General features: G+C 54.0%; 11 protein-coding genes; 5 read left to right on the top strand and 6 right to left on the bottom strand.

Moving 5' to 3' along the window:
- Nucleotides 1–29, top strand: part of CHC_T00002332001 (hypothetical protein) — a 1,092-nt gene extending 1,063 nt beyond the window's left edge. The window contains exon 1 of the mRNA XM_005713279.1: nt 1–29. This exon is cut by the window's left edge and continues 1,063 nt beyond it. Coding sequence (XP_005713336.1) covers nt 1–29 — 29 coding nt within the window.
- A 2,932-nt stretch (nt 30–2,961) lies between these two features.
- Nucleotides 2,962–3,327, bottom strand: CHC_T00002333001 (hypothetical protein). Its single transcript, XM_005713280.1, has one exon. The coding sequence runs from the start codon at nt 3,325–3,327 to the stop codon at nt 2,962–2,964; it is 366 nt and encodes a 121-aa protein (XP_005713337.1).
- A 28-nt stretch (nt 3,328–3,355) lies between these two features.
- On the top strand, nt 3,356–3,859 carry CHC_T00010299001 (Cold-inducible RNA-binding protein, putative). The gene has a single exon (XM_005713281.1). It carries the CDS (start codon nt 3,356–3,358, stop codon nt 3,857–3,859), a length of 504 nt encoding a protein of 167 aa, XP_005713338.1.
- Nucleotides 3,860–4,537: 678 nt separating this feature from the next.
- On the bottom strand, nt 4,538–5,737 carry CHC_T00002335001 (hypothetical protein). The gene has a single exon (XM_005713282.1). The coding sequence runs from the start codon at nt 5,735–5,737 to the stop codon at nt 4,538–4,540; it is 1,200 nt and encodes a 399-aa protein (XP_005713339.1).
- Nucleotides 5,738–5,943: 206 nt separating this feature from the next.
- Nucleotides 5,944–6,414, bottom strand: CHC_T00002336001 (hypothetical protein). The gene has a single exon (XM_005713283.1). It carries the CDS (start codon nt 6,412–6,414, stop codon nt 5,944–5,946), a length of 471 nt encoding a protein of 156 aa, XP_005713340.1.
- Nucleotides 6,415–6,911: 497 nt separating this feature from the next.
- On the top strand, nt 6,912–8,484 carry CHC_T00002337001 (hypothetical protein). Its single transcript, XM_005713284.1, has 3 exons — nt 6,912–7,025; nt 7,094–7,784; nt 8,426–8,484. The coding sequence occupies exons 1-3, from the start codon at nt 6,912–6,914 to the stop codon at nt 8,482–8,484; spliced, it is 864 nt and encodes a 287-aa protein (XP_005713341.1).
- A 1-nt stretch (nt 8,485) lies between these two features.
- Nucleotides 8,486–9,142, bottom strand: CHC_T00002338001 (hypothetical protein). XM_005713285.1 is given in 2 exon segments: nt 8,486–8,539; nt 8,540–9,142. 1 exon segment carries the CDS (start codon nt 9,140–9,142, stop codon nt 8,540–8,542), a length of 603 nt encoding a protein of 200 aa, XP_005713342.1. The 3' UTR covers nt 8,486–8,539.
- A 144-nt stretch (nt 9,143–9,286) lies between these two features.
- Nucleotides 9,287–10,006, bottom strand: CHC_T00002339001 (hypothetical protein). Its single transcript, XM_005713286.1, has one exon. It carries the CDS (start codon nt 10,004–10,006, stop codon nt 9,287–9,289), a length of 720 nt encoding a protein of 239 aa, XP_005713343.1.
- Nucleotides 10,007–10,922: 916 nt separating this feature from the next.
- Nucleotides 10,923–12,926, top strand: CHC_T00002340001 (hypothetical protein). Its single transcript, XM_005713287.1, has one exon. It carries the CDS (start codon nt 10,923–10,925, stop codon nt 12,924–12,926), a length of 2,004 nt encoding a protein of 667 aa, XP_005713344.1.
- Nucleotides 12,927–18,135: 5,209 nt separating this feature from the next.
- CHC_T00009248001 (cell division protein FtsH) lies at nt 18,136–20,271 on the top strand. Its single transcript, XM_005713288.1, has one exon. It carries the CDS (start codon nt 18,136–18,138, stop codon nt 20,269–20,271), a length of 2,136 nt encoding a protein of 711 aa, XP_005713345.1.
- A 22-nt stretch (nt 20,272–20,293) lies between these two features.
- CHC_T00008450001 (TATA-box binding protein-associated factor 12) lies at nt 20,294–21,535 on the bottom strand. XM_005713289.1 is given in 5 exon segments: nt 20,294–20,619; nt 20,620–20,862; nt 21,022–21,082; nt 21,227–21,348; nt 21,349–21,535. The coding sequence occupies 3 exon segments, from the start codon at nt 21,346–21,348 to the stop codon at nt 20,620–20,622; spliced, it is 426 nt and encodes a 141-aa protein (XP_005713346.1). The 5' UTR covers nt 21,349–21,535; the 3' UTR covers nt 20,294–20,619.
- Between the last annotated feature and the right edge of the window lie 2,246 nt (nt 21,536–23,781).

Here is a 23,781-nt window from a genome sequence, read left to right on the forward strand (position 1 = left end):
AAGCGAAGAAGAAAAGTGGTGAGCCGTAGTTGGGGAGAGGTGGGGGCGGCTGTGGAGGGAGGAGGGGGGGTGGCGGAAGAGGGGCAAGTCTTTACTGAAGCATCTTAAGGAGGTGGGAGGGGCTGAAAACGGGACATAAGCGCGAACATGGGGGAGCGTCTGATGTCATCCAGGCCCAGGGGGGGTGGCTTTTTCTGTACAGTAGAGGGCGATATTTTTGGGGGGAGCAGAGCATACGCGTGACGATAGGCAGCCACAACATTGGGCGGAAGCTGCTCCTGCAGATTCGCGCGCCGTGCCGACCTGGGCCTTCCACTGCCTCCATTCGCCTCGGTAGCCGCGCATGTGCGGCACTTGCCCCTCCTCGGTAGCCGCGCCCGCCCGGGAGTTTCCCCCCGGCGGAATCCAAATGGGCCATGCGCCGCCCCCGACGCGCCGCAGCCCCATAGCCGCACGCTGCAGCGCCAAACGCCGCCCACCGCCTCCGCTTCCGCGCCGTCGCGTTTCCGCCGTGCCTCGCGCGCCCCAGCGCGGAGACGCCGGCCGCCGCCAAACCGATCACCGCGATCACAACCCTGGCACCAACTGCGCCCCGCCAGCCCGTCGGCGCGCGGCCGCCGCATCGCACATGGGCCTCGTTTGCAGTGCTACGTGTACAGTACGCTCCAGTTCTGTACCACGGTACAGTAGTGACGCGCCGTTGGTCCCGCCGCACACAGCTGGCGCGCCCCCGTTGGACGACCGCCCGCACGATGCCGTGTGCGTCGCGCTGTGCGTTTAACGTTTTTGTTTCCACCCGTGCGCCCAAATATCTCGCTCCAGATATTCGCCGAAACGCACCGCACACCGTCACGCAGATACCGTATCCAACCGTGTCCGAAGCCCGTTGGCTGACCCGCTCAAAGACATACCCTGCACACAGCCTCCCACACACAGCCTCCCCGATTTTTACCTCCTTTCATAACAGCTTCTTGGCTGCCTGTGGATAACCGCAGGATACCATAGACCCCCGCTCGACCGTTCTGCCCCCTGCGCCCACTTTCCGCACCTGGCACTGCCGCATCCTGGCCCTCGGTTTTCGCACCATGCGTGCTAAACAAGGTCAAGGGTAGCAATCCACATCGCTGTGTCGTCAGCTTGATGCGTCAAAGCCTACCGAAATCGTATTGCCGTAGCTTGTAGTACTCTGTCCCTCACGCCGTCTCCACAGCTTGGTTTACGCCTGTGCGCCGGAAGAGGCAAAACGCTTCGCCATCGCATTCCAACACCATTTTCCATTCTCCGTGTCAGTCAGAACAAACACGTACAGTACTCCATACTTTAAGTCCCTTGCAACATCTCCCCTCCATCCACAAGTCTCTCGTCCACGCCACGCGTCCCTCAAATCCCCCTATAGCACCAGAAACCGCCTCTCTCGCCTCTGCCATTGCATCACGCCTCGTCATCGCAACAGCACACCCTCCTGCAACGAGCGAAAGCGTCTTAACCTTCGCATTTCATCTCCATTCCACATGGTGCTGTGGTACCACTAAAACAAAATCCATACGACAACAAAACAACCTGCCCTCTTCATTCTCATTTGATTCTCCATCCATCGCAGACTCGCAGACTCGAACCGTTCGTTCTACGTTTGCGCGACACAATACATTCGTATGTTGCAAATCTGCTTTTCGTCCATCTCCATGCAATCCTCAACGGGCCGCGTCCCCTCTCCCTGCCCGCCACCCCAACGGTTGACTTCGACTTTGATACCAGGCCGCGAGTCCAGGCGGGGCCCGAGAAACGACCCGCGGACCCACTAGAACCTCAACCCTCTCGCATGGAACGAATGCAACACGTGGCATCACTTTTCAGGTGTTGTACGGTATAGCCTGCTTGAAAGATTCGTGTTTTGAAAAAGACGTCGGTTCGGGATGTGAAATAATTTAAATAGTGAGGAGACGGTATGCAATCTTTGCTCTGTGCAAGAGTAGCCTCGGGTATTACGGTGTCTTGCCCAAAATCTGATTTCGATGGTTAGGGAGGTAATCCCGGTACTGTCACGCCCATTTAAAGTGTCAGCTGTTGTTGCCCTACTGCTGTTGAAGATAAGTCGCATAAATGTGCCGTTGTGTCGTTAGGTATGTCTTTGGTTTCTTTGCAGGGACTTTGGCCGATGAGACGCACCTATATAAGATCAATGTGGAATAAATTTGCCTTTGAGTTAAAACAAAACGTTCCATACACTCTCATCACGAGATAAGAGCCTGACGTGAAGCATCGCGATTGTTTGCATTCATTCAGTGGACAAAGGAATATCCTTCTCTTGCCTTGTTAGCATGAGACGGGAGGCATGGAGCGGCGGTTTTTTAGAAAACGCACACAAACTACTATTGTACAAGGATGCCAATGGAGTGCATTCTGATGTAGAATTGAAGACTGGTGGGTTTACTTTTGAGGATGGTTTTTGAACCCCCCCTGATTTGCGATATAAAATGTAGAGTCAAGTGGCCTGCATGCGTATATTTGAAAGTGAATGCAATTACAAGTCCGTGCTCTGCTCGTCTGTTCTTTCGCCGTGTAAATGAAGGATAGAAAGGATCGAATTACCGCCCTTTTCTTTTGTCTTGACACGGAGACTCATTCTTATGCGAGAGGGGCTGGAAGCATGTCGCAGTTCTCTGTCATTCGTGGGATAGTGCTATCCATAGACAGTGCGACATGTCTCCGTAGAAAGAGGAATGGCAGTATTGCTTTAGTTCAAAAAAAAAAAGGCACAGTTTATAGTTTCAATTAGTTGCTGTCGATAGTAATTAGGTAAATGAAGGGGGCTGGCTTCGAGGAGAACCGTACAATCATTTTGCAGCAAATGAGCTCATCTGAACTGTAAGAGGTGTCTGCATAACAAGAAAGATGTAAGCTTTTGGACTGTCCAATCGTTTGCGTTGTGAGGTACTTACACAAGGTAATAGGGCGACGACATTACAGATAATATCTATGGAAGCCAATAGGAGGAGGCCAAGTGGTGACATTTAGCAACCGTGGACGACCCAGCGGCGGAGCGCCAACGGTAGAATCGAGCTCGTCTGACGCGGTCGTCCGTCGCGGAGGAGATCTGACGTTTGAGGCCTCAGAAGGCCACAATACCGCCGTCCCCGCATAATAATCTCCCAGAAGTACCCAAACCGCCCCCTGGGCTCCCTCTTCTTTCCATCTGCTCCCAATTCTGAGATTTGTATTACCGCCGTTGTGCCCGTCCACTTGCTCTTGACTCCATTCGACATCTACCCCTCCTCCCTTCTCTTCTCTTCTCTTCCCGCCCCTTGCCCCCACCCCCACCCCGCCCATCTCCTCGTCCGTCTTGCCCTTTTACACCATGTCCGCCTTCGTTACTCCCCTGGCCGTGCCCCTGGCCTCCTCCGCCCGCCTCTCCATGGTCAGCCCCTTGTCGGGGTCGCTCCGCTCTTTTGCTCGCTCAGCCCGCACTGTATGCATCGCCCCTGCCTCACTGGCGCCTAAGCTCACCATGGAGATGGAGATGCAGGACGGTCCCATGGATGAGCCCCCTGCCCTTGAGGAAACCAAGCTCTTCGTAGGAAACCTGTCCTGGGACACCACCGATGAGTCTTTGGGTGCCGCTTTCTCCAGCTACGGCACCGTCGTCGACTCTCGCGTGGTCATCGATCGCTTCACGCGTAAGTCTCGTGGGTTTGGATTTATCCAGTATGAAACTGCGGCTTCGGCCGAAGATGCCCTTGTTGGCATGAATGGTGTGTCTGTTGATGGAAGGAATGTGCGTGTCGATCGTGCCAACCGCCGCCCTCCCAGACAGCGTCGCCCTCAGAGTGACTATGACAACAGCAATAACAACTATTATTAGTTGTCTAAGGGTTGCTGCCGGGGGAGTTGGTGGCGAATAAGGGATGATATATCGGTCACCCCCGGAAACGTGGATCGGTATGGGTATGATGGGTCAGAGACATCGGCTGGAGGCACTGACCAGTCTTGTTCTCTAGGAGGATGTCATGTTGCTTACTTGGGGTTAAGGTTCTTGCTAAGCCCGTGAAGACTTATGGGAAATGGGACCTGGGAAGATTCTGTAGTCTGAAAGCTAAGCTCGTTTAGTGTTTGCAACTAACATTCATTGGGTTTTTGACTAACTTCGTCAGGTCACTTGCGTCGGTTGCAGAGCGTCGTTTTCATCTATTTGCTTGTTTTCTGTTGCCGAGACCTTTCGGGATATTTGTTGTTACCAAATTGTAAGCGCAGCTTCTTCCACGTCGTCGTGGCATCGCATATTAGTCGCTTCTTGTTGATCATATGGTTTATGTTACGGGATCGTAAGAGTTTCGCGTCCAGGATTAAAAAAATCACGAAGAGAAAAAAATGCTGCACACCTATTCTTGCCTGTGCGCCAGCCCCCGACATCATTAACGCCTGCAACACATCTTCTCAGCCTACCTTAACTATTTACATTGGGTACCTTTCCGGACGGCAGTCTCTTTCCCGACCCATGACTGTTATGAACTACAAGTCAAGATATCTGCACCGCTTTACACTACACCCCCTTCCCTGTCCCATGAGCTGCTGAAGCTTCAGCCGGCGTACGCTCTTCGGTGAACGCGGCCGCCTCAGGCGTTTTTGGCACTTCTGCTGGCAGACCGTCTGTCTGCTTCTTAACTTCTCTGGTGCCTTCCTCCTGTGCATCAAAGTCATCAGATCGCACTAGCCGGTACCGCCGGCCGTTAACTTCGTGTTCCTCCTCCTCGGAAAACGGCTGAAACTTAGGCCGCGCCGACGGCGACACGAGGGGGTTTTCTTCCGACACGATATCATAAATGACATCGGCCGCATTGAGCGACTTTGTGTCGTCCCGCGGACACAACATAGCGACGCCAACCAATACACAGACGAAGCCGACGGCGTAAGCTCCATACTCTTTCTGCCCGAAGCCGTTAAACTCTTCATAGTATATACCACCCGCGATGGTGCTGAACAAAATCCAACAGATCTGCATCATAGGGATAAGATAAACGGCCTCGAACAAACGCAAGCCATGGTTCAGTCGTGTGACCCAGTACGTCGCGGCTGCAATGAAACCAAGAATAATGAAGTAGGTCTGGTACGAAAACAACGGGTTGGAGTAGGCCGGATTCGGATGCAGGGCCTGTATCAAGAGCATGGACAGTGACTTTGCGAGCACGACGGCTTGGGTACCAAACAAGGCTGACTTGATGGAAAAGAACACTGCGAGAACCTGTCGCTCGCGGATGGTGCTCTTAGCGATATCGAAGCGTCCAATCCCCCTATCGCGCATGATCTTCTGTTTCATACTCGAGTAGGACAAGGAAACGACGCAGGCCAAAAACCCGGCGCCTAACAAGTAGCACACATATTCACTTCTTCCGTACAAGGCGGCAAGTTCCTCGGGGCGGTAGTTCTTGGTACCGTGGGCGCCGAAGATGACGATGAAGATGCAGCCGGTGATGATGAGGGCGACACCCGCGTAGGCGTATTTTTCAATCTTTTCGTGCAGAATGAAACGCGAGAAGAAGACCTGGGAGAGAAACTGGACGGAGCCCAAGCCCGAGAGGAGGGATTGAGCGGCGAACTTGAAGGCGCCAAAGGACATGGCGGTGCCAAGGGCAAACATGCCGAACCCGCCTGTCCACATAGGGAGACGCGAGAGACGCGGGCGCTCGTCGGGGGGGAGCAGCAGGCGTCGGTTGATTGCGAGCTTCATTATGTTTGTACCCATGTTGTTCAACTGGGGTAGGGACAGAGGAGGTGGAGATGGGGGTAGTGTGGCAGAAGGAGGTGTTAGAGTTTGACTAGGAACTGAACGTGGCGGTTGACTGGAAAGCAAGCGACAGATGGATACGTACGACGCTGTTTCGGATGGGCAAACGCAGTAGCAGAGCGGGAAACAAGAAAAGGAAGCGTCAGCATGCACTTCGACGGGTGCTATCGGTTTCCAAGGCGGTAATATGGTGAAAAAGCGCAAGCATGTAACGCACCTTCCGATGATGGCGAGGACAATGCCCGGCCACCAACTGCCGACTTTCCAGCCCAAGCTCGAAAACAAGTTAATATGTTGAAACATGGCTGCGGGGCCTGACCGCAGCGGAGAGGACGCTCGGTATGGAGGCTTGAAGGAAGGGTGATGGTATCTGTCCGGATGTGAAACGGATGTGGGATGTCGCTAAGCAAGATGTGTGGGGACATTACTGTGGATATGACCCGCGGCTTGTGATACACGGAGGATGTGAAAGAGCCGTAGCCACCATCTGCACACGTCCTTGCTGCCGAATTGTCCCAACCCCTCGCTGACACTTGGAAACGTGTGCTCCTATATCTACACGTAATCCACGTGTACATCCCGACATTCCTACTTCCTTTCTCATCCTCCCATACGGTTCGGTATCTCGGTCGCATGTATCTGCAGGCCCCTCCCTCCCCGTCTCACCATGTACTCTCTAGCCTTCGCCCCACCGCCTCTCCTGTCGCAATCTTATGCGCCCGCCTCATCGTCACGCGCCCGCACCCATACCCTCATCTCTTCAGCACATACCGTGGCCTCTTCGCGACGCGCACTGCTCCGCCTGGTGGCGACGACCGCCGCCGCCACCGCGTTGCAGTCGCTCACCGCGCCCTCGGTAGCTGCTGAAACCGACGCGGCAGAGCGATCTGCCCCGGCCTATCGCGCTCTCCCGTGCCCCCCAGGCCAGCCGACGTGCCGCCCCGTCGAGGTGGTGGACCTGCGCCCCGGCACAGGACGCCCAGTCACCCCCGGCTCCACGGTGACGCTGCGATGGACGGGGCGCCTGGCGGACCGCTACGGCTGGCCGATACAGAAGGAGGACGCCGACGAGGTGTCACTGGTTGTGGGGCGCGGCGAGTTGATCGAGGGCTTCGAGATGGGGCTTGACGGCATGCGCGAGGGGGGCAAGCGACGCATCATCATCCCGGCCGAGTTGGGATACAAGGACGAACGAAAGGGGCCGCTGCCGCAGCGCTACGGCGATAGGAGACGCCTGTTTGCTACCGTGCTTAACGAGAGGAGATATAAGAAGGCGGGCGACCTGGTTATCGACGTGTTGCTCCGTAGGGTGAGGATGCCAGTGACCTGAGATATTATTATCGTCACATTTTCCGAATCCGCAGCCAATTGTGTGCCATACCCAATATCTGTGTCAATCTTCTTCCGCATCCTTCCATCTGCCCTTCTTGCTCCTTTGGATCCCTTGTCCCCACACCTCACTCATGGCCCACCCTTCCAAACTGGCCACCGCCCCGGCCGTCTCGCACCGCGGCCTACGTCTCGCCCTTGCCGGCGCCCTCGCCGGCATGTTTACCAACACCATCCTGCACCCTCTCGACACCGTCAAAACCCTCCGTCAAACCGATCCCGCCTCTTACCGCGGCGTCGCCCCCGCCATTGTCACCATTATCCAATCTCGTGGTCCGCTCGCCCTGTATGCGGGCATTGCCCCGGCCCTTCTGGGAAGCGCTCTGTCCTCGGCCCTTTACTTTGGCGTGTACGAGCTCGCCAAAACCCATCTTTCCTCGATCGTCCCGTCTGCCCTGCAAGATCGCCGCAGCCGCGTCCCGCTCACCGCCATATCCGCCGCGTGCGGAAACGTCGCCTCCTCCATCCTCTTCGTCCCAAAGGAGGTCGTCAAGCAGCGAATGCAGGCCGGCCTGCATTCCGGTCGCTTCTTTTCGGCCGCCGCTGCCGTTGTGCGTACTTCGGGCATGCAGGGCTTGTATCGAGGCTATAAGGCCACCTTGCTCAGGAACATCCCGTCCACAATGATTCGCTTTGCGCTGTACGAGGAATTCAAGCTGCTAGCAACTATGGCAAAGGGCGGCGACTCGCTCCAGCCCCGCGAGTATGTTGTTGCGGGTGCACTCGCAGGCGTCCTGAGCAGCACCTGCACGACCCCCATGGACGTCATCAAGACCAGGCTTGCAACCGGGCTCATCGACCCAAGGGCGGGCATTGTGGGTGCCCTTAAGGACATCGTGAGAAAGGATGGAGTTCCAGGCTTGTTTGTGGGGCTCAGGCCTAGGCTCATTTGGTCGACCCTATTCGCAGCAGTCGGATTTTCTACATATGAGCTTTGTAAGGCATGGGTTTTGAATATGAGGACGGGGGTCCGGGGGTGGGGGAAGCGAGCGGAAGAGAGTGAGCGAAAGGTTGCAGGGGAGAGGAAGAGCGGGCGAGGAGGGGAGGGGGTCATTGTCGCAACGGGGAGGGGAAGTCGACGGTACGGTGCTGTCTGCGCAAGGCGTGGCGGTAGGGGTGAGTTCCGTGGACATGGGATTAGAGTATTGTAGCCAGTGTGACTGGTCCGCGCGTTAGTCGTGCTGTGGGGAAGGGGTTCTCGTTGTGTTCGGAAGGGGTTTCTACAAGCTAAACGTGTATTTATATAGTAACATAGAGAACAAGGATTCACTTGTCGCGGGGCAAAGGTGAGAATTGTGGGAGACCAGTGTGGATAGATTCAAGAGAGTGGGTACAGTATATCGCGCCCTACGATTTACTTGGTCAAGGGATTCACTCGGTCAAGGAGGTATGCTTGCGAAACGGCATTGCCTCGGGGACATCCAGCGCCTCCCTCGCCACCTCGACGTCATTGTTGATATGTTTCATAAGCTCCTCAATGGAGTTAAACTTCCGCTCTGGCCGCATGAACCCGAGGAGACACAGCCGCATCTCCTCACCATAAAACTCTTCGTCAAACTCGTCGCTCAACAAGTAGGCCTCTAGCACGCGCTCCTTGACATCACCGTAAGTAACATTTCGTCCCAGATTGGCAACCATCTTCACAACTTGGTCGCCATACTTGGGCACGCGCCCAAACCCCAGATACACCCCGTCGCGCTCGGCCTCCGCGCAGCCCTGCACCAAGTGACCAGGCAAGTTGGCAGTCGGCGTGCCCAGATCGCGGCTGCCACGTCCGAAGCCCCGTTGCACTTTGCCGCGCACAGCGATCGGTTGTTTGAGCCACTCAATTGCAGCGACGGAAGACATGTCGTACTTCATCGAGACAGTGTGTTGGTGGGGGGGATGAGAAAGGGGGCTACGCAAGGTGACGGGGCGCGAGAGGAGGTCCGAGGTGCGGAAGGGTGAGAGACAGAAGGCTGGGACGAGCGGCATGTTGCTGGAATGAGGGAGGGCCATCTGAACGCAATTGATCATGTGCTTACGATATCGCTGCCAATTACTTTTGAGAACGGCGTGAGAGTGTTTCAACTGATCTCCACCCATCACGTGTACTGAATTCTATACACAACTTCACTCTTACTGCTCGCATTTCTCCAGCACAAACACATGACCCTTGTTATCTCTCCCGATTCTCATCGACTCGTCCACGAATGTGATATCAAGAAACCCCTCTGGATTAAAAATTTGCGTCAACAGCGTCTTGTTTTCCCCCAGCAGCTCCTCTAACGCCTTCGGCTCCAACCCCGCCCCCGTCGTCCGCACCTCCACCCGCGTCTTGCTTATCGCCTCATACTCCGCGCACACAGTGAACGTACCCGTCCCCCCCGTCAGAATGCGGAACTCCACGACGTTCTTGCTCACCCGCGTCGCAGGATCCACCACCTGAAAAAAATCCCCCAGCTTTACAAACCCCGGCTTTCGCTCGGTCGCAATCGCTAGCTTGACGCGCCGCCGACCCAAGATTTCTAAGTTCGTGTACAGCAGACGCCATTTCCCACCGGCTGCGGCCGCGTTGTTGGCTGTTGGTTCAGTGACCGGGTTGATCGCCTCTACCGCTTGAATTAATCTCTCGAAGGCTTCTCGTTGGTCGTCCTCCATCCCAAATATTCCCCGCTGCTCTCCGGCGACATTCTCTATTTCTAGCTTGAGGCGCGCCTTTTCGGCTGTCATTGCTGAGCATCGGGGGGTTCTTGCTCGGCGCATTACGCCAACCTGCCGACAAAGCGCCCTCGACTTCAATTGCGACCTCGTGTCAGATGCGAAGACAGGGCGAGAAAGCACGAAGAGTGGATTCATGGTACTGCTTCAATGTCAAGTGCGTTAGTGGTTTGGGTGAAAAGATCGAGCCCAACTTGGACTTTCGTAGGCACCCAAGGATGAACAAGTGCTCCTGTCAGTGGGGTCAATTTTGGATCACGAGCCAAAAAAAAAGCGGTCAAAAACGCAACGTTGATATTGCTCTGTTCTCCGAGATGGAAGACTTTCGCACAAAAAGCAAACGGTTTTACGGGATGCTCGGATATGCTGTAACACGCCGCGCAGGGCTCTCAACTACGCTTGTCCGTAGCCTTATTCGTCTGGGGCAAAAGAAAACACAAGCTCTCCAGAGCAGGCCTCTGATCCGTCAACTCGCGCGCAAGCGTCCACAATGCCAAACCGAGACCGAACAGCTCGCTTCAGCTTAGCGGTGTATAGCACCTGACCAGTTAAAGTTTTCGTTTCTGTCCATTGCACATTTCGCATTGCCGCAAATACCGGGAGGGAACACTTTTCGTACATAGGCATCTGAAGCAACGTATCGGAATATGAGTGAGCAAATCATAGAATTCTTGCAGTAGACAAATCCTTCATGTTATTCTTTGAAAGGGGAACTCACCTGTTTAATGAGCAATGCACTAGTCTGTCCAAGCCCCTCTAGCATGTGTATGCGAGACGGAATTTCGAGGCGATCGTTTTGACGCGCCACTGTCGTAGCTACATGTCCGATCTTATTCTCAACTGCGTGGCGTACAAGGAGAAAGGGCTCCCGGTGAGCCAATAGCTTCTTGATCTGTATCCCAGTGAGAAGCACTTTCTGTCCTGCTCCCGTCGTCATAATCCGGCACTTGCGCGAGGAATCTTGGGTCAAAATTTCGCAAGCTAATATTTCAATTGCGAGATCTCGACCAGACTACAACGTGCCTGGGCCCTTCCCTTTAATGACCCAGGCACCATGCCCCTTGGCTTCGTTTCGATTGTTTCGTTTCAAAACGCTACCCGTTTCGCGTCTTTTCGCCCTGGCCCGAGCAACCTTCCACGCAAGGGCCTTCGGCGTCAAAATCCTGTCTGTGTTGGCAAATCGCTCGAAGAGGCTGTTCAGAAAGGCTATGTCGAAGATTTTGGCCGTGTTGTCAAGCTAAATTCTAATGGCTGTTTTCCGCCAAGAAATGGGCTAGGTATCACTCAAAAGCTACGTCCGTCATTGGACAAGATCGTCAGAGAAGTCCAGGAGGTGATTAGGCGAAAGGACGTGAGGGCGATTTTCTTGCGTGGGTCTGTGGCAACAGGAAACTTTTCCGCTGAGAGGGACTCGGATTTGGATCTCATCGTTATTCTCCAGAGCCATGTATCACGAGAAGAAAAATCTGCAGTTTACGCTATTATCTCGAAAACGGCCAAGTTCTCTCTCGGGTTATCTTGCGTAGACATTCGATATATATGTTTGCAATCGCAACGCCCAGGACAGAAACAAAGATCTCTTGATACAAACACGCTTATTCTTCTTAAGAGCTACGCTGTTTGCTTGTATTGCTCGGACACGGCTCTGCTCGCAGAAGATGTCGAAACCAAGCCGACTGGAGATGATGCTCTTAATATCCGCGAATATGAGCGGTGGTTCTTGCGCCTATTCCAGAAGGCAAGAGGTGAAAACCAGGCTATGATGCAATGTAATTCCATTAAATGGCTATGCAAACGTGCTCTGAGGTCCATTGCAGATCTTGGCAGCATAAGGTTGAGGGAGCATAGTCGAGATTTAGTTCCTTGTTACCGATTGGCCAGCAGGGCATTTCCGGATCACGAAGGACTTCTCATTTTGGGGTTGCAGTATGCATGTGCTAATGCAAAGAATGGATATCTAGGTCTTTCGGAGTCCACATTTCTTACAAAAGGCTACGACGTTGCTCGAGACTTGGTAGAGCTAACTGAGGAATTGTCCTTGTATCAAAATTTTGGTTCCGCCGTCGAGAAGCCGTTCAATCTTAACGCATTGGCTACGCCGTACGTCTTTCGGTCGAGTCCTTGGGTAGATGACGTCAAAGAATTCATGGCGACAAGCATAGCTCAAGTAAAATCAAATTTAGATACGGAGAAGATTTGCGTTCAAGAATTTAACTTTTTACGAAGCGGCCTTCCAAACATCGCACTGAACCCACAACCTATATCTGAGGGCGGATGTCAAGCAGCAACAACTCGAATTGACGCAGAATCTTCGTTATATCTACTTCTCAAGAAAACTGATGAGCCGCACGCAAGCAGAAGAGTAATCCCTTCCGAGAATGGTGTCTGTTCCAATTCAAAAGCCATTATCGAAGAGCTCTCAAAGACAGTTGATACAATTCAATGTAGGGTTTCTGCCGGGGCGGAAGTTACGTTCTGTCGAGATTCGCACCCCTGGATTGACACTGGTAGGTTCTCCCCTCCCAGTGTTCTTGAAAGCATAACTCTACGGGAAGCGATGATTCGAATGCAAGAGGGAAACGCTCTCCCTCCTCTTCGCTACCAGCATGAAGAGAGACTGTACATCCAATCCCCGGTGATGAAGAAGAAAAGGAAGTTTCAAGGGCTAGAGAAGCTACCTCTTTGCGTCGCACAGGAGGAGCGCATCTGGGTGAGTACACATGGTACTGTATCAGGGCTGCACTATGATGCCTCGTATTCCTGCCTTCTACAGAGGAGTGGTATGAAGAGGATGCTCTTTTTCCCGCCAGCGTGCCTCGAGCACATGGGTATATATCCCCTCGGTCACCCATTGCACCGACGAGCACGAGTGAATCTTGCTCGACCAAATTCGAGTATGTTTAAGGACTTTTGGAAGTCATGCGCACATAGAGCAACTGAGGTCGTGTTGGAAGAGGGAGATTTAGTGGTGTTTCCACCATTCTGGTCGCATTATACCGAAAGCTTGACATCAAACCGCTGTGAACTATCCATTTCGCACACACTTCGATTTGTGTGAAGCACAAGGGATACGAAGATAGAGGTCGCGATATTTTTATGTTTATATGTCCTGTAGCCAGGACAAGTGCTCTGCTTGTAATAACAAGTTAACAAATGCTTTAGATAGTTGTGGAAGTTGTCAAGTATTGTAGCACCCATAGTAAGATACAGTTCACTATGTACATACGTGATTCTGCAATAAAACTACAGCGCTGTAACTTCAGATATGAACGAGCGGACATGTCGTTTCGGGATGCGCGATTTTGCACAGTTCGCAAAGGCATTACATAATCTAGACGCGCACTTGTAGCACAAGTACATTACTAGCGAGTAGGACGTCGCTTGAGACGCAAAAACGATGCGCACGATGAGTTTTTGACGGTTAGAGGGAGGCGCAACATGTGGCAACCGGGTCTACAGTGCTGTAGCGGTGCTGTAAATTAGAGTCGCGCACGAATCGGTCGAGCACCACGTGGCACGTGGACCCCGAGGACACTGGTATTGTATGACCGTACAGTGGAATTCGAGAAAATCAGCTGGGAGAGCCCCTACCAGAACGCTCCGTGCAGAAGCTTCTACCGGGCCAAAGAGGAGCTTCTCAATTAGCGCGGAGGATGAGGTTGCCTCGCCGTCGTCCCTTTACAGCGAGTAGCACGCCAACCCATTGGGTGTTGCCGGCGGCTTATTGCCGCCGGGCCCAGCGTGCGCACATCTCATTGGCCGTGTGTTTCGTCTTCCGGCAAACTGGCGGCGGCCCTGCCAATGGCGCCCGCAGGCGCCCCAGCGGTCTGGTTTTGGCGCGCTCCCATCGCCGTTCCGCTCTGCTCACCGCACCTCGCCTCTGACAGGAAAAGTCCGCCCCACCCCTATGCTGCCGCGCTTTCCGTAGCTCAGAGCGATTTCCATTCCGCCCTCCACTTCCGATTCGAACGACCTCTACTAATCCATTCAAGCCGGTCTCATCGGCATCAGTCCCCCCCTCCCCGCTCACCCCCCACTCCCCGCTCACCCCCCACTCCCCCTCACCCCATAGCGTTATGCTACATTCCCTGTTCCCATTGCATCCACGATCCCTCTCACTTTGCAAACAAACAACGGATGTCTCATCATGAAAGAGAGGCCGTCCCCATCATGCCGGCGCCCACCCAGCCCCGTCCCGCCCCTCCCCAACTTCCCACCAAGAGGCGTCGCATAGAACACATTCGTTTCCCCAATCCTCCTCTTGCCCCGCCCTCAGCCCCCAATCCTCCTTTAGTCCGACGTCGCGCGCCTGCACTGGAGCGTCTCCCTACCTGGCTCTCTGTCCTGAGACGCGATTTCATCGCCGCGGGCCCCTCATTCCCCCTCCCTGCAAGAATCGCAGATTCCGGCAACCCGTTCTATGACTGGGATGCCTGGGCACTTAATCTGCTCGAGCCTACGTTTTGGCGACGAAGAGGGCCCTGGCATCGACTGATTGCTTGCTGCACAGCTACGAGGCCCCCGACTGTTCAGATCGAACAAGTCGCCGACATCAAAGCTGCTCTTGTCCGCATTGTCATCGCAGAGGTTGTAAGTAAGCTCGTGTCTCGTGAAGGAGCGGCCCTCACCCCAGAAGATCGTAATTGGATTACCTCCGTCGCCAGCAGACAGCGCGGTCGTCATGCACGCAAGCCCACGCTCATGTTGCTCTTTGATGTCGCATTTGCTGTCTTTGACTTTGCCAATTTCTGCAACAGCACCTTCACTTTGAAGCATGACGATGCAGAAGAACCTGCTCATGTCGTTGAACTGCTGGACCAAAAGTTACCTGATCACCCTTGGCCTGATCGCCATGAGTCCATAGAGCGTGCAGTTGACCGCCTCGTCTCCGAAACGCTCTGCCTCCGGCCTCGCGATCGAAAACCATCGGAGTCGTCAACTGCACCGACGGTCAAGACGCTGCCGACGGTTTCAGTTTTACCCGCATGTACTACGGCCCCCCTGGGGGAACATCGATTGTCTGTTGAAAATGTTGTGCTTTGCGTGCTGAACATTATTCACGACAAACGCGAAGTTGCCTCGGAAACGTGGAGGATTGATAATGTCAACCAAGTTATCCAGGTTATCGAGACATATCTCACAAGGAGTCGTGCCCATCGCTGGTTTCGAAAGCTTGAGACTCATGCCGATGCCGCAAAGGAGGGAATCGTGCAGGCCGCGAAGGTATTTTCCAGAAGGCTCGCACTGAGGACTGGATTACCGAATCCGCAGAAGGGCGAGATCCACAGCCTTCATACTTGGTTGCTCCAATCGATTCGTGGAGAAAACTGGTGTGTCTGGGCAGATCTTGCGAATGACTGCAGTTACATCATGATTCGCGGTAGCCTTCCAGAGCACCATGTACACGAGCTCGTCTGCAAGAATATAGCTGACAACTTATTTTCAGAGTCGGAGATTGTTAACGGATCCCTACGTGAAGAGCAGGCTGCGAGCGATTCTACGTCACTGACCTTGAGAACCGTCTTCGATGTAGCCATGGCGATGGAAAGGTTCTTCTCGTTTTTCCTTGAAACATATGGCATCAACAACACTTCTCCACAACGTATCAAGAGCGGTGTGTTGTGCTTTGAGAGAGTGGTGGAACTTCTGGCGACACTGCGAGAGCCCCTGATCAACGTGCCGAACTGGACTGAACCGATGGTGGAGTGGAGCCTGAGATCACTTCACATATCCACATACTATCGAGAAGCTCTGTTCGGCGATCAGGAAGAAACCACTCGGCGGGGGGAGGATATCCAGCGAGCGATTCGGATTGCGTTCTCCGAGGCATCTTGGCCAGCCAAGCTTCGGTCTAGTCGGCTGATGTACCCAACTCCCGAGGGGAGTACGCCTACTCCGAAGAACAAAGAACGGCGCACGACACAAGCCATGGCGCAAATTTGGGTAGCCAGAGTAGACCTGAACGATCCTCTGAATCTGGCAGCTGCGATTGTACCATGGGATCCATGTCGGGCGTTGACCCTCCTAGACCAAGCCATTGGCCTAACAGCGCAAGAGTTGGAATGGGTGCGTTCTGGAAGGGCACACTTACCGCTGTGGGATTATCGGCGCATTGCTATTTGTCGAAATCTCCTAAAAAAACACAGCGTGGTGCTGGCCAAGTTGACAATGGAGAGGCTGCAAATCCTTTTTTCACAATCAAACTTACATGTGGGCGGTAATTTTTCCGAACATGCCGTCGAGATTTTGGAGAGTGACGTTGACAGCGGAAACTTCTGCGCGCAAACCACACTCGGATTGCTTCATGCCGGACCAGGTCAGTACTGGAAACTTGCTCGTTCATCGGCGAAATGCCAAAGGAACTTGTCGGTTGGCATTCACCGGCTCTTCGTCTCAGCTGTCGCTGGTGATTTGGAAGCCTGCACGGCAGTTGCGCACATTTTGGCTGAGTGCGGAGATTCAGAAGACATTTTCAAGCTGGTGAGTGCCGAGCAAGTCTACACACTTGTGCGAACAGCTCATGCAACGCAAAATGCGGATGCCATGATGAATGCCGGAGTGCTTTTCAGATACGGATTGCCCGGATTGGCAGCAAGCGATATGGTTGCTCATGATGCTTTCCTGGTGGCGCTCCAGGGAGGGCATTCCGCAGAATCAAAATCGATTGCTGCTCGTCACCTTGTTGAGACTGCCGGACCAGAAGAGTTGGTTGTTTTACAATCTCTGTCGCAGCTCATCTCTGATGGCCACCAAAGCTCGTCATCTCCTTGAGGTTGCCGGACCACAGGAGTTGAATTTCGTGTAATTTCTATCGCCATTTCCGAAGCTGCGTGCGGCTCTGAACAAAGCCTTAGTCCATTCCAAGCTTGCATTGTGATTGTTTGGAGACCTGTGTTGCCATGATCCGCAAACGGGTGCAGGACCTGTCTGTATGTAGTTGCGAAAACTGCAAAACAAAAGGAGCAAGAATTGGGCTCATTGTAAGGAACAGTCGCAAATACATTTCGAACAACAGACTTTGTCATTAGCTATAGCGTGGCTAGTAAGTGAGGCGGGACTTCTCCTCGGTCGGCTACAACGGTCTTTCATTCTTCGCCTTGAGAATGTGGGTGTTCAGACAAAGCTCTGAAACGTGGGGAAGGACGATGCGACAGTTTTGAGCTGGGATGAGGGGAGTGGGCAGCACGGACCTGACGCAGAGGGTTTTTTTTTTTTTTTTTTTCATAACGTTCCCGAAGAATTACAGACCAAGAGCAGGCTGGTTCTTGGACCATAAGGACCACTGGGACCTCAAGAGACGACTGCGTGCCACTGCAAGCAGTCCATGACGGATCACGTGTACATCACTGTACAGTACAACGAAGTGCTCGGCTAAAAAGTGTATGGAGATGCGTCATGGAGGACTTGTGCAAGTTGTTCGGTTGCTTCAAGAAGCGATGGGGCCGACGATGGGAGCGACGATGGGAGTTTGCGTTAACCGTGAGTCGAAATGGATTTGAAGAAGTGAGGAACAATGGCAGACCCGGCGAGACTGGTGAGAACTACAGCAACTGTTATCCACCGCAGATAAATGAACAGTAGTATTGCGAACGCTGTTTGGCCGCGTTGGACCTGCTCGAAGATGACAGAATATGTCTTGCTCTTCTTTTTCCTGTCGTGCTTAACTCTAGCTATAATAGATTACGTCTCAAGTAGGCACCGCCATCCTGCTCAACAATGTCCCCGATACTTTGCCCTTGCCGTGCGCACAGCTATCGCAGTTGAGAAAAGTCAGGCAGAGGCGGGCTCTCTACAGTATGCGCAATTGAAAGGAACAGCCAACCGGGAGCGCAGCAGAACGCGAGCTGCTGAGAGACTGGATTTCCCATATTGTGAGACTGGCACCGTTCCGGGGGGCGGATCAGTCGAGTTCGGGAAGAACGCAGGCGGCCGGGAGGTACAACGGCACAGTTTTCCAATATAATTTTCTATCCTGTCCTGAAAATCACGCCTTTCCTGCATGCCACACCTGTTCGAACCAACCGGCTATTGGCCAGATATCTCCCAATTGCTAACCACAGTGAACCCCCTGTGTGGTCATGCCTTCCACCCCCTCAGCACCGCACACATCCCCTATCCACCCGCGAGTTACCTCCCGCCCGCCACCACCATTTTTTCAAGCCCTCAAAACCACTTCGCCAATTGCCCCATAATCTCTGCCGACCTCCATCTCTCACCGGCACAACGCCCTTGCAAACCGTCCCCCGTCCCAAGAGAATCCCCCAAACATGGCACCCATGGCCTTCGTCTCGCATGCCGGCCTACCCCTGCGCCGTCTGCGCGCGACCCGCTCCGTCACCCCCACCATGTCTGCCACCCGCCCCCGCTCGCTCCCCGCCATTCTTCTAGACCCGACCCCTGCCACGCCCAAGTTGCACCAAGTCTCGGCGCTGCTCTCAGCTGAAGCGAAACGCGCCGCCAGCTACGCCGCGGCCGCCGCCGTTCTGGCCTCCGTGGCCGCTTCTTCCGCCGTCCCGGCGAACGCCGCAGCAGATCCGGTCCAGATGACCGGCGCCCGCCAGGAGACCTCCGCCTCCATGTCCCGCTCGCTTGGGGGCGACTCTGCCACCCCGGCCCCGGCCTCCAACGGCGTCCAAGACTGGAGGTACTCCGAGTTCATCAACGCCGTCGAGAAGGATCAGGTCGAGAAGGTCACGTTTTCCGCCGATGGCCAACGTCTTCTTGCCGTCGATACCGAAGGCAACCGCTTCAAGCTCGACGCTTTGCCGAACGACCCGGACCTGCTTAAGACCCTCACCGGCCACAAGGTTGACGTCACCGTCTTGCCGTCGCAGCCGGAATCTGGCGCGGGCGACTTCATCCGCTCCTTGATTTTCCCTGCTCTGCTGTTCGGAGGTCTGTTCCTCCTGTCGCGCCGTGCCGGTGGTGGCAGTGGCGGTGGATTCGGCGGCATGGGCGGGCCCATGGATCTGCAGCGCTCCGGCGCCCGTGTCGCCATGGTCCCGGAGACTGGTATCACCTTTCAGGACGTCGCTGGCGTCGACGGCGCCAAGCTCGAGCTCCAGGAGGTCGTCCAGTTCCTCAAGGAATCGGAGCGCTTCACTGAGCTTGGCGCTAGGATCCCGCGCGGTGTCATCCTCGAGGGACCCCCCGGAACTGGTAAGACCCTACTCGCTCGCGCTGTCGCCGGCGAGGCTGGTGTCCCGTTCTTCTCCATCTCCGGGTCTGAGTTTGTGGAGATGTTCGTCGGTGTTGGTGCGTCTCGCGTGCGTGACCTGTTTGCGAACGCCAAAAAGAACGCCCCATGCATCATTTTCATTGATGAGATTGATGCCGTCGGCAGACAGAGGGGTGCCGGAATTGCTGGTGGTAACGATGAGCGTGAGCAGACGCTCAACCAAATGCTCACGGAGATGGATGGCTTTGAGGGTAACTCTGGTGTCATCGTCATCGCTGCCACGAACAGAGCTGATGTGCTTGACCAGGCGTTGCTGAGACCGGGTCGCTTTGACCGCCGCATTATTGTCGACCTCCCTGACTTCAGCGGTCGTCTCGCCATCCTCAAGGTTCACGCGCGCGGTAAACCGCTAGCAAAGGACGTTGATCTCGAGCAAATTTCCCGTCGTACCCCAGGCTTCTCGGGTGCGTCTCTGCAGAACCTCTTGAATGAGGCCGCCATCTTCACTGCCCGACGAAAGAAGACTGAAATTGGCCCGGATGAGGTCAGTGACGCCATCGATCGTATCACTGTTGGTGCCGAGAAGAAGGATGCTGTCATGACTCCTAGGCGCCAAAAGCTCGTTGCCTACCATGAAGCTGGACACGCCGTTGTCGGAGCTTTGACTCCAGATTATGACCAAGTGGCGAAGATCAGTATTATTCCGCGGGGTGGCGCTGGTGGACTTACCTTCTTCGCACCCAACGAGCAGCGCGTTGACTCTGGCCTTTACTCTCGTCAGTTCCTGGAGGGTCAGCTAGCTGTCGCCCTCGGAGGACGCATTGCAGAGGAAATTATTTACGGAGATGATGAGGTGACTACAGGTGCTTCCAACGATTTGCAAAGAGTCACTCAGGTCGCCAAGCAAATGGTCACCAGGTTCGGAATGTCTGAGAAGGTCGGCCAACTCGTCGTCAGCTCCGAGGGATCTAACCCTTTCTTGGGACGTCAAATGGCATCAGGATCTCCCCAACTGAGCTCCGTGATGAGGACAGACATTGACGACGAAGTTAGACGCCTTGTGAACGTGGCCTACACACGTGCGAAGAGCCTGCTCACGAACAATCGCCCGCTCCTTGATGCCCTGGCAGAAATGTTGATCGAGAAGGAGACCGTATCTGCTGAGGAGTTCCAGCGCCTTATCGCAGAAAACAAGATTGAGATGATGCCCTACTCCGTCTACTAGAAGCTAGTACTGCACCGTGGGGTTCGTAAGAACAGCACTTCACAAAATGATTAAAGTAACATATCAATGATGTCTTTGTATACAGTACAGTAAATTACGCAAAACTCTTACTGGGTTGCCGCAAGAGGAAGGTAACTTGAGTGCCTCTTGCAGGATACCGGCAGTTACTACGAATAAGGTTGCATGCGTCATTCTGTGCGAGCACCCATCAGAATCTATCATCACCCATGATATATCGAGCACAACACGGCGAATGGCATACAGACAACATTGGGAGTGTGTATATCGTACAATGAGAACTACCACACCCTCTGCATGACGGCCTATTACATCTCTGGCCGTGCCAAACTATCCCTGGTGATGTTGGCTCTTGGCAATCGCTTGCATGCGCGCCTGGTGGACAGGTGTCGAGGCCGTCCGCTTCACCGGGCGCGGGTCGTCTCCATACCCGGGAACACGAATATTCCAGTTCTTCTCTAAATGCAATTGGATGTCTCTGGCTTCCAATACACGGCTTTTTCTATGCTTTGCGAAACGACAAGCGAATTCCGTCACATTATCAACAAACTCATCGACGTGCTCTTGCAGGAACTTAGCGAGTAAACGGAATCAAGAAGTGCAGTGAAGCGCAATCAATTCGATATGGTGTTAGAGTTCAGCTCAACCGCGGTTGGACAGACACCATTCGCTGCTCGCGCATTATGCTCTGATAGGTTCTTGGAGACTGTGATAGGCTGGGAAGATACGAACCTCTTCGACGTCAGGGTCTAAAACCTCCCCTGGCGCGACCTCGTTTAACAACTCAGAAAGCCTTTCACGAAATACGGTTAAACAGGCATAAATATGAAAAGAATGCGTTAGCACCATGTCATTTTAACAGAAAAAGGCAGTGTTTAACAGCGTTCTGCCTTGTGGACCCTTCGAGCTGTGTCGTGAAATTTGCCTAAACACTTACTTGCTTCCCGGCAAGAGTTCCCGGCATTCGGGAGAGACAAAGTTTGGCGTCTTTTGAGTGTTGCGAGGATCCCCTGCTCCACTGCTTCCGCCCCCGGGTCGGTTTGACATCCCTGGTGTCATAAAATTGGTTCAAACACTGCCACAGAAGCTCCTATGCGGCTCTGGACAGAACGACCGAGCCAAGGATGCTCCCCGGAAATCGTTTCGCAAGCAAAACCCCCCTTTGGACTTCTCTATCACGAAAATGAACCGGGTGTTATGTCCCACCTAGCTGGAACACGAAGATGTGAAGTTAGGTGGCTAAAGAGGAGGAGAACTCTTCACGGTGGGATGGCCGAACGACACACAGGCCATGGCAAGCGAAGCCCGCGCAAATGAGAACCATAGCTGAAGTGAAAAAAATCGTTGACTGAATATTTTAATTTTAATCATTTTACGCCTACCGTTTCATATCATGACAAAATATCCATAGTACTGTGTGTTATTATTTTTCTAATTTTTTGGGGACCCGATGTTATACTACAGAACGGGCTTAAAGCCCGTCCTGTAGTACAGTGCTGGCAAAAACTATAAGGCACCTGGTACTTTTGCATATTCCTAGAAAAGTTTTTATGCTATCATAAAACCCTTTGCCTTATTGAAGGCCAATGAGGCGCTGATACTGCCCATGCAGTTATTGTTTAAAAAAATCTATGGTGGTGGACGCTATCGCGTCTTATTCCCCAAACGCGTGGCAAAAACTATAAGGGAGATTTTGCGTTTAGTAGGGCGATCGTGGTCTTTTTATGGCAAAAAGGGGGTGAAATGGCTTTTCTTGTAGTGTTGAGGGGGTGAATGGCGAAAATTTGTTGCACAAGGGGGGCGAAGGGAAGAATATCAGTAGTATGTTAGACCCGACCACTGAAATGTCGCCTTTGGTCACCCGTCCCAAACAACACAATTGGGATTCTTCGCCCGTGTAGTAGTCCAAAATGGCAAGTAATCGAGCTATTAAACTCAACATTTCTAGAACACGGATACTGTAGGGACAATTAATCTCGTGATCGGCCACGCCGATGTGGCCCCATTATCGACTGTTTCAACCTCCACAATACGCCACAGCATCACGTTTGTTACGTTACTCCGTGTCCAGCGAAGGGGGAGTAAAATGTACAAATGCGCTGCACAAAGCGGCGGGAGCAAGTTTTGAGTGCACTCACGTTGGCCGCTTGGCTCAACATGACCGTCTCCGCAAAACATCCCAGCGTGGATCCTTTTATTCTCCCGTTCAGTATGGTGTACACGGCTGCTGATATCCACCACGCCGCAGAAATTGCCAAGCAGTCAAGTTTTGTCGAGTTGTGGGCGATACAGCCTTTCATACAGCATTTCCTGTTGCGTCCACAATGATGATTTCACATCCGTTAACTGCTTTTCCACAAGCCCCTGGGCGAAAATCAATCTCTTTGCTCGCATCATGCGCCGCTTCCCTGTCCCAGTTCTCGTTGCCGGCCTGGCGCGCGGCGCGCGCGGCGGCGAAGGTGGCGACGAGGCCTAGCAGCTGCAGGAGACGGCTTGGGGCCCACGGGCTCAGCGTGCGGTACGCCCACGAGTAGGTGCGGTAGTCGTCCGGGCGGTAGTCTGGCATCGACATGAGCGCGTCCATGCGGCGGTCCTGCTCCGCGAGAAACGGGTACTTGGCGTGGAGCAGCGCGCGCGTGTCGTCGGACAGGCGCGCGCGCGGCGGCTCCGATGCGAGCGAGACGACTTGTGTCACACATTCTTGCCTTGGGACAGCGCCTCGCTCTTCACTATAAAAAGCCCTGAGACCACCCTCCCTCCTCCCCTGATGCTCACCAACTCGTATCCAGCATTTAAACGTTAATTTCACTCACAACTCCAACTCTCCAACCGACCTCACGCAATGATCAAGCTGACTCTCTTCCTCGCACTCTTTGTTCTTGTGCTGGCTTCGGTACTCGCTGCTGAGATCCCTGACTCCATTCGCAGTGGGTCGTCAAGCGGGTCGTCCACGAGATGCCCATGCCAATGCCGAGCTGGATATGGGGGTTACGAAAAGGTCAAACTGTATTGTGATCGCCGCCGTTTCCGTTCCCACTGCGTCATGAAGGAATGTTGGAAGGGCTCTCAAAAGGGGTTCACCTGCTGTCAAGACACTTATCCCCCAACGGACAAACCCACCACCACCACCACTACCACCACTGCCAAACTGCGGAGGGCGCGGAGGCGGTTAATGTTAGGGGGGCGCAGGGACGGGGCATGGCGCGGACGACAGGGGGGCCGAGGGGAGGAAGGCGGGGGATCGCCATGACATGGGGGAAGAGTGCTAGAAGTGGTCGTGGGCGGGCGGGGGATGGTGGGGGGCGGAGAGGGGCGGAGAGGCGGGGCAGAGGGAGAGAATACGACGAAAGAAGTTGATCCTCGGCTGCGGCCGAATGAGGAGAGATCACGTCCTTTTCCTTTCGTTTATTGCGACGCTTCGTGCCGCAACGGCGGGCGGACTGGGCCGGGCTGATTTCTCTTCCTCTTCCGGCCCTCGCGCAGCCCAGCCTT

This window comes from Chondrus crispus, genomic scaffold, assembly GCF_000350225.1.
Source record: "Chondrus crispus Stackhouse genomic scaffold, scaffold_135, whole genome shotgun sequence".
In the NCBI taxonomy this organism is placed as follows: Eukaryota; Rhodophyta; class Florideophyceae; order Gigartinales; family Gigartinaceae; genus Chondrus; species Chondrus crispus.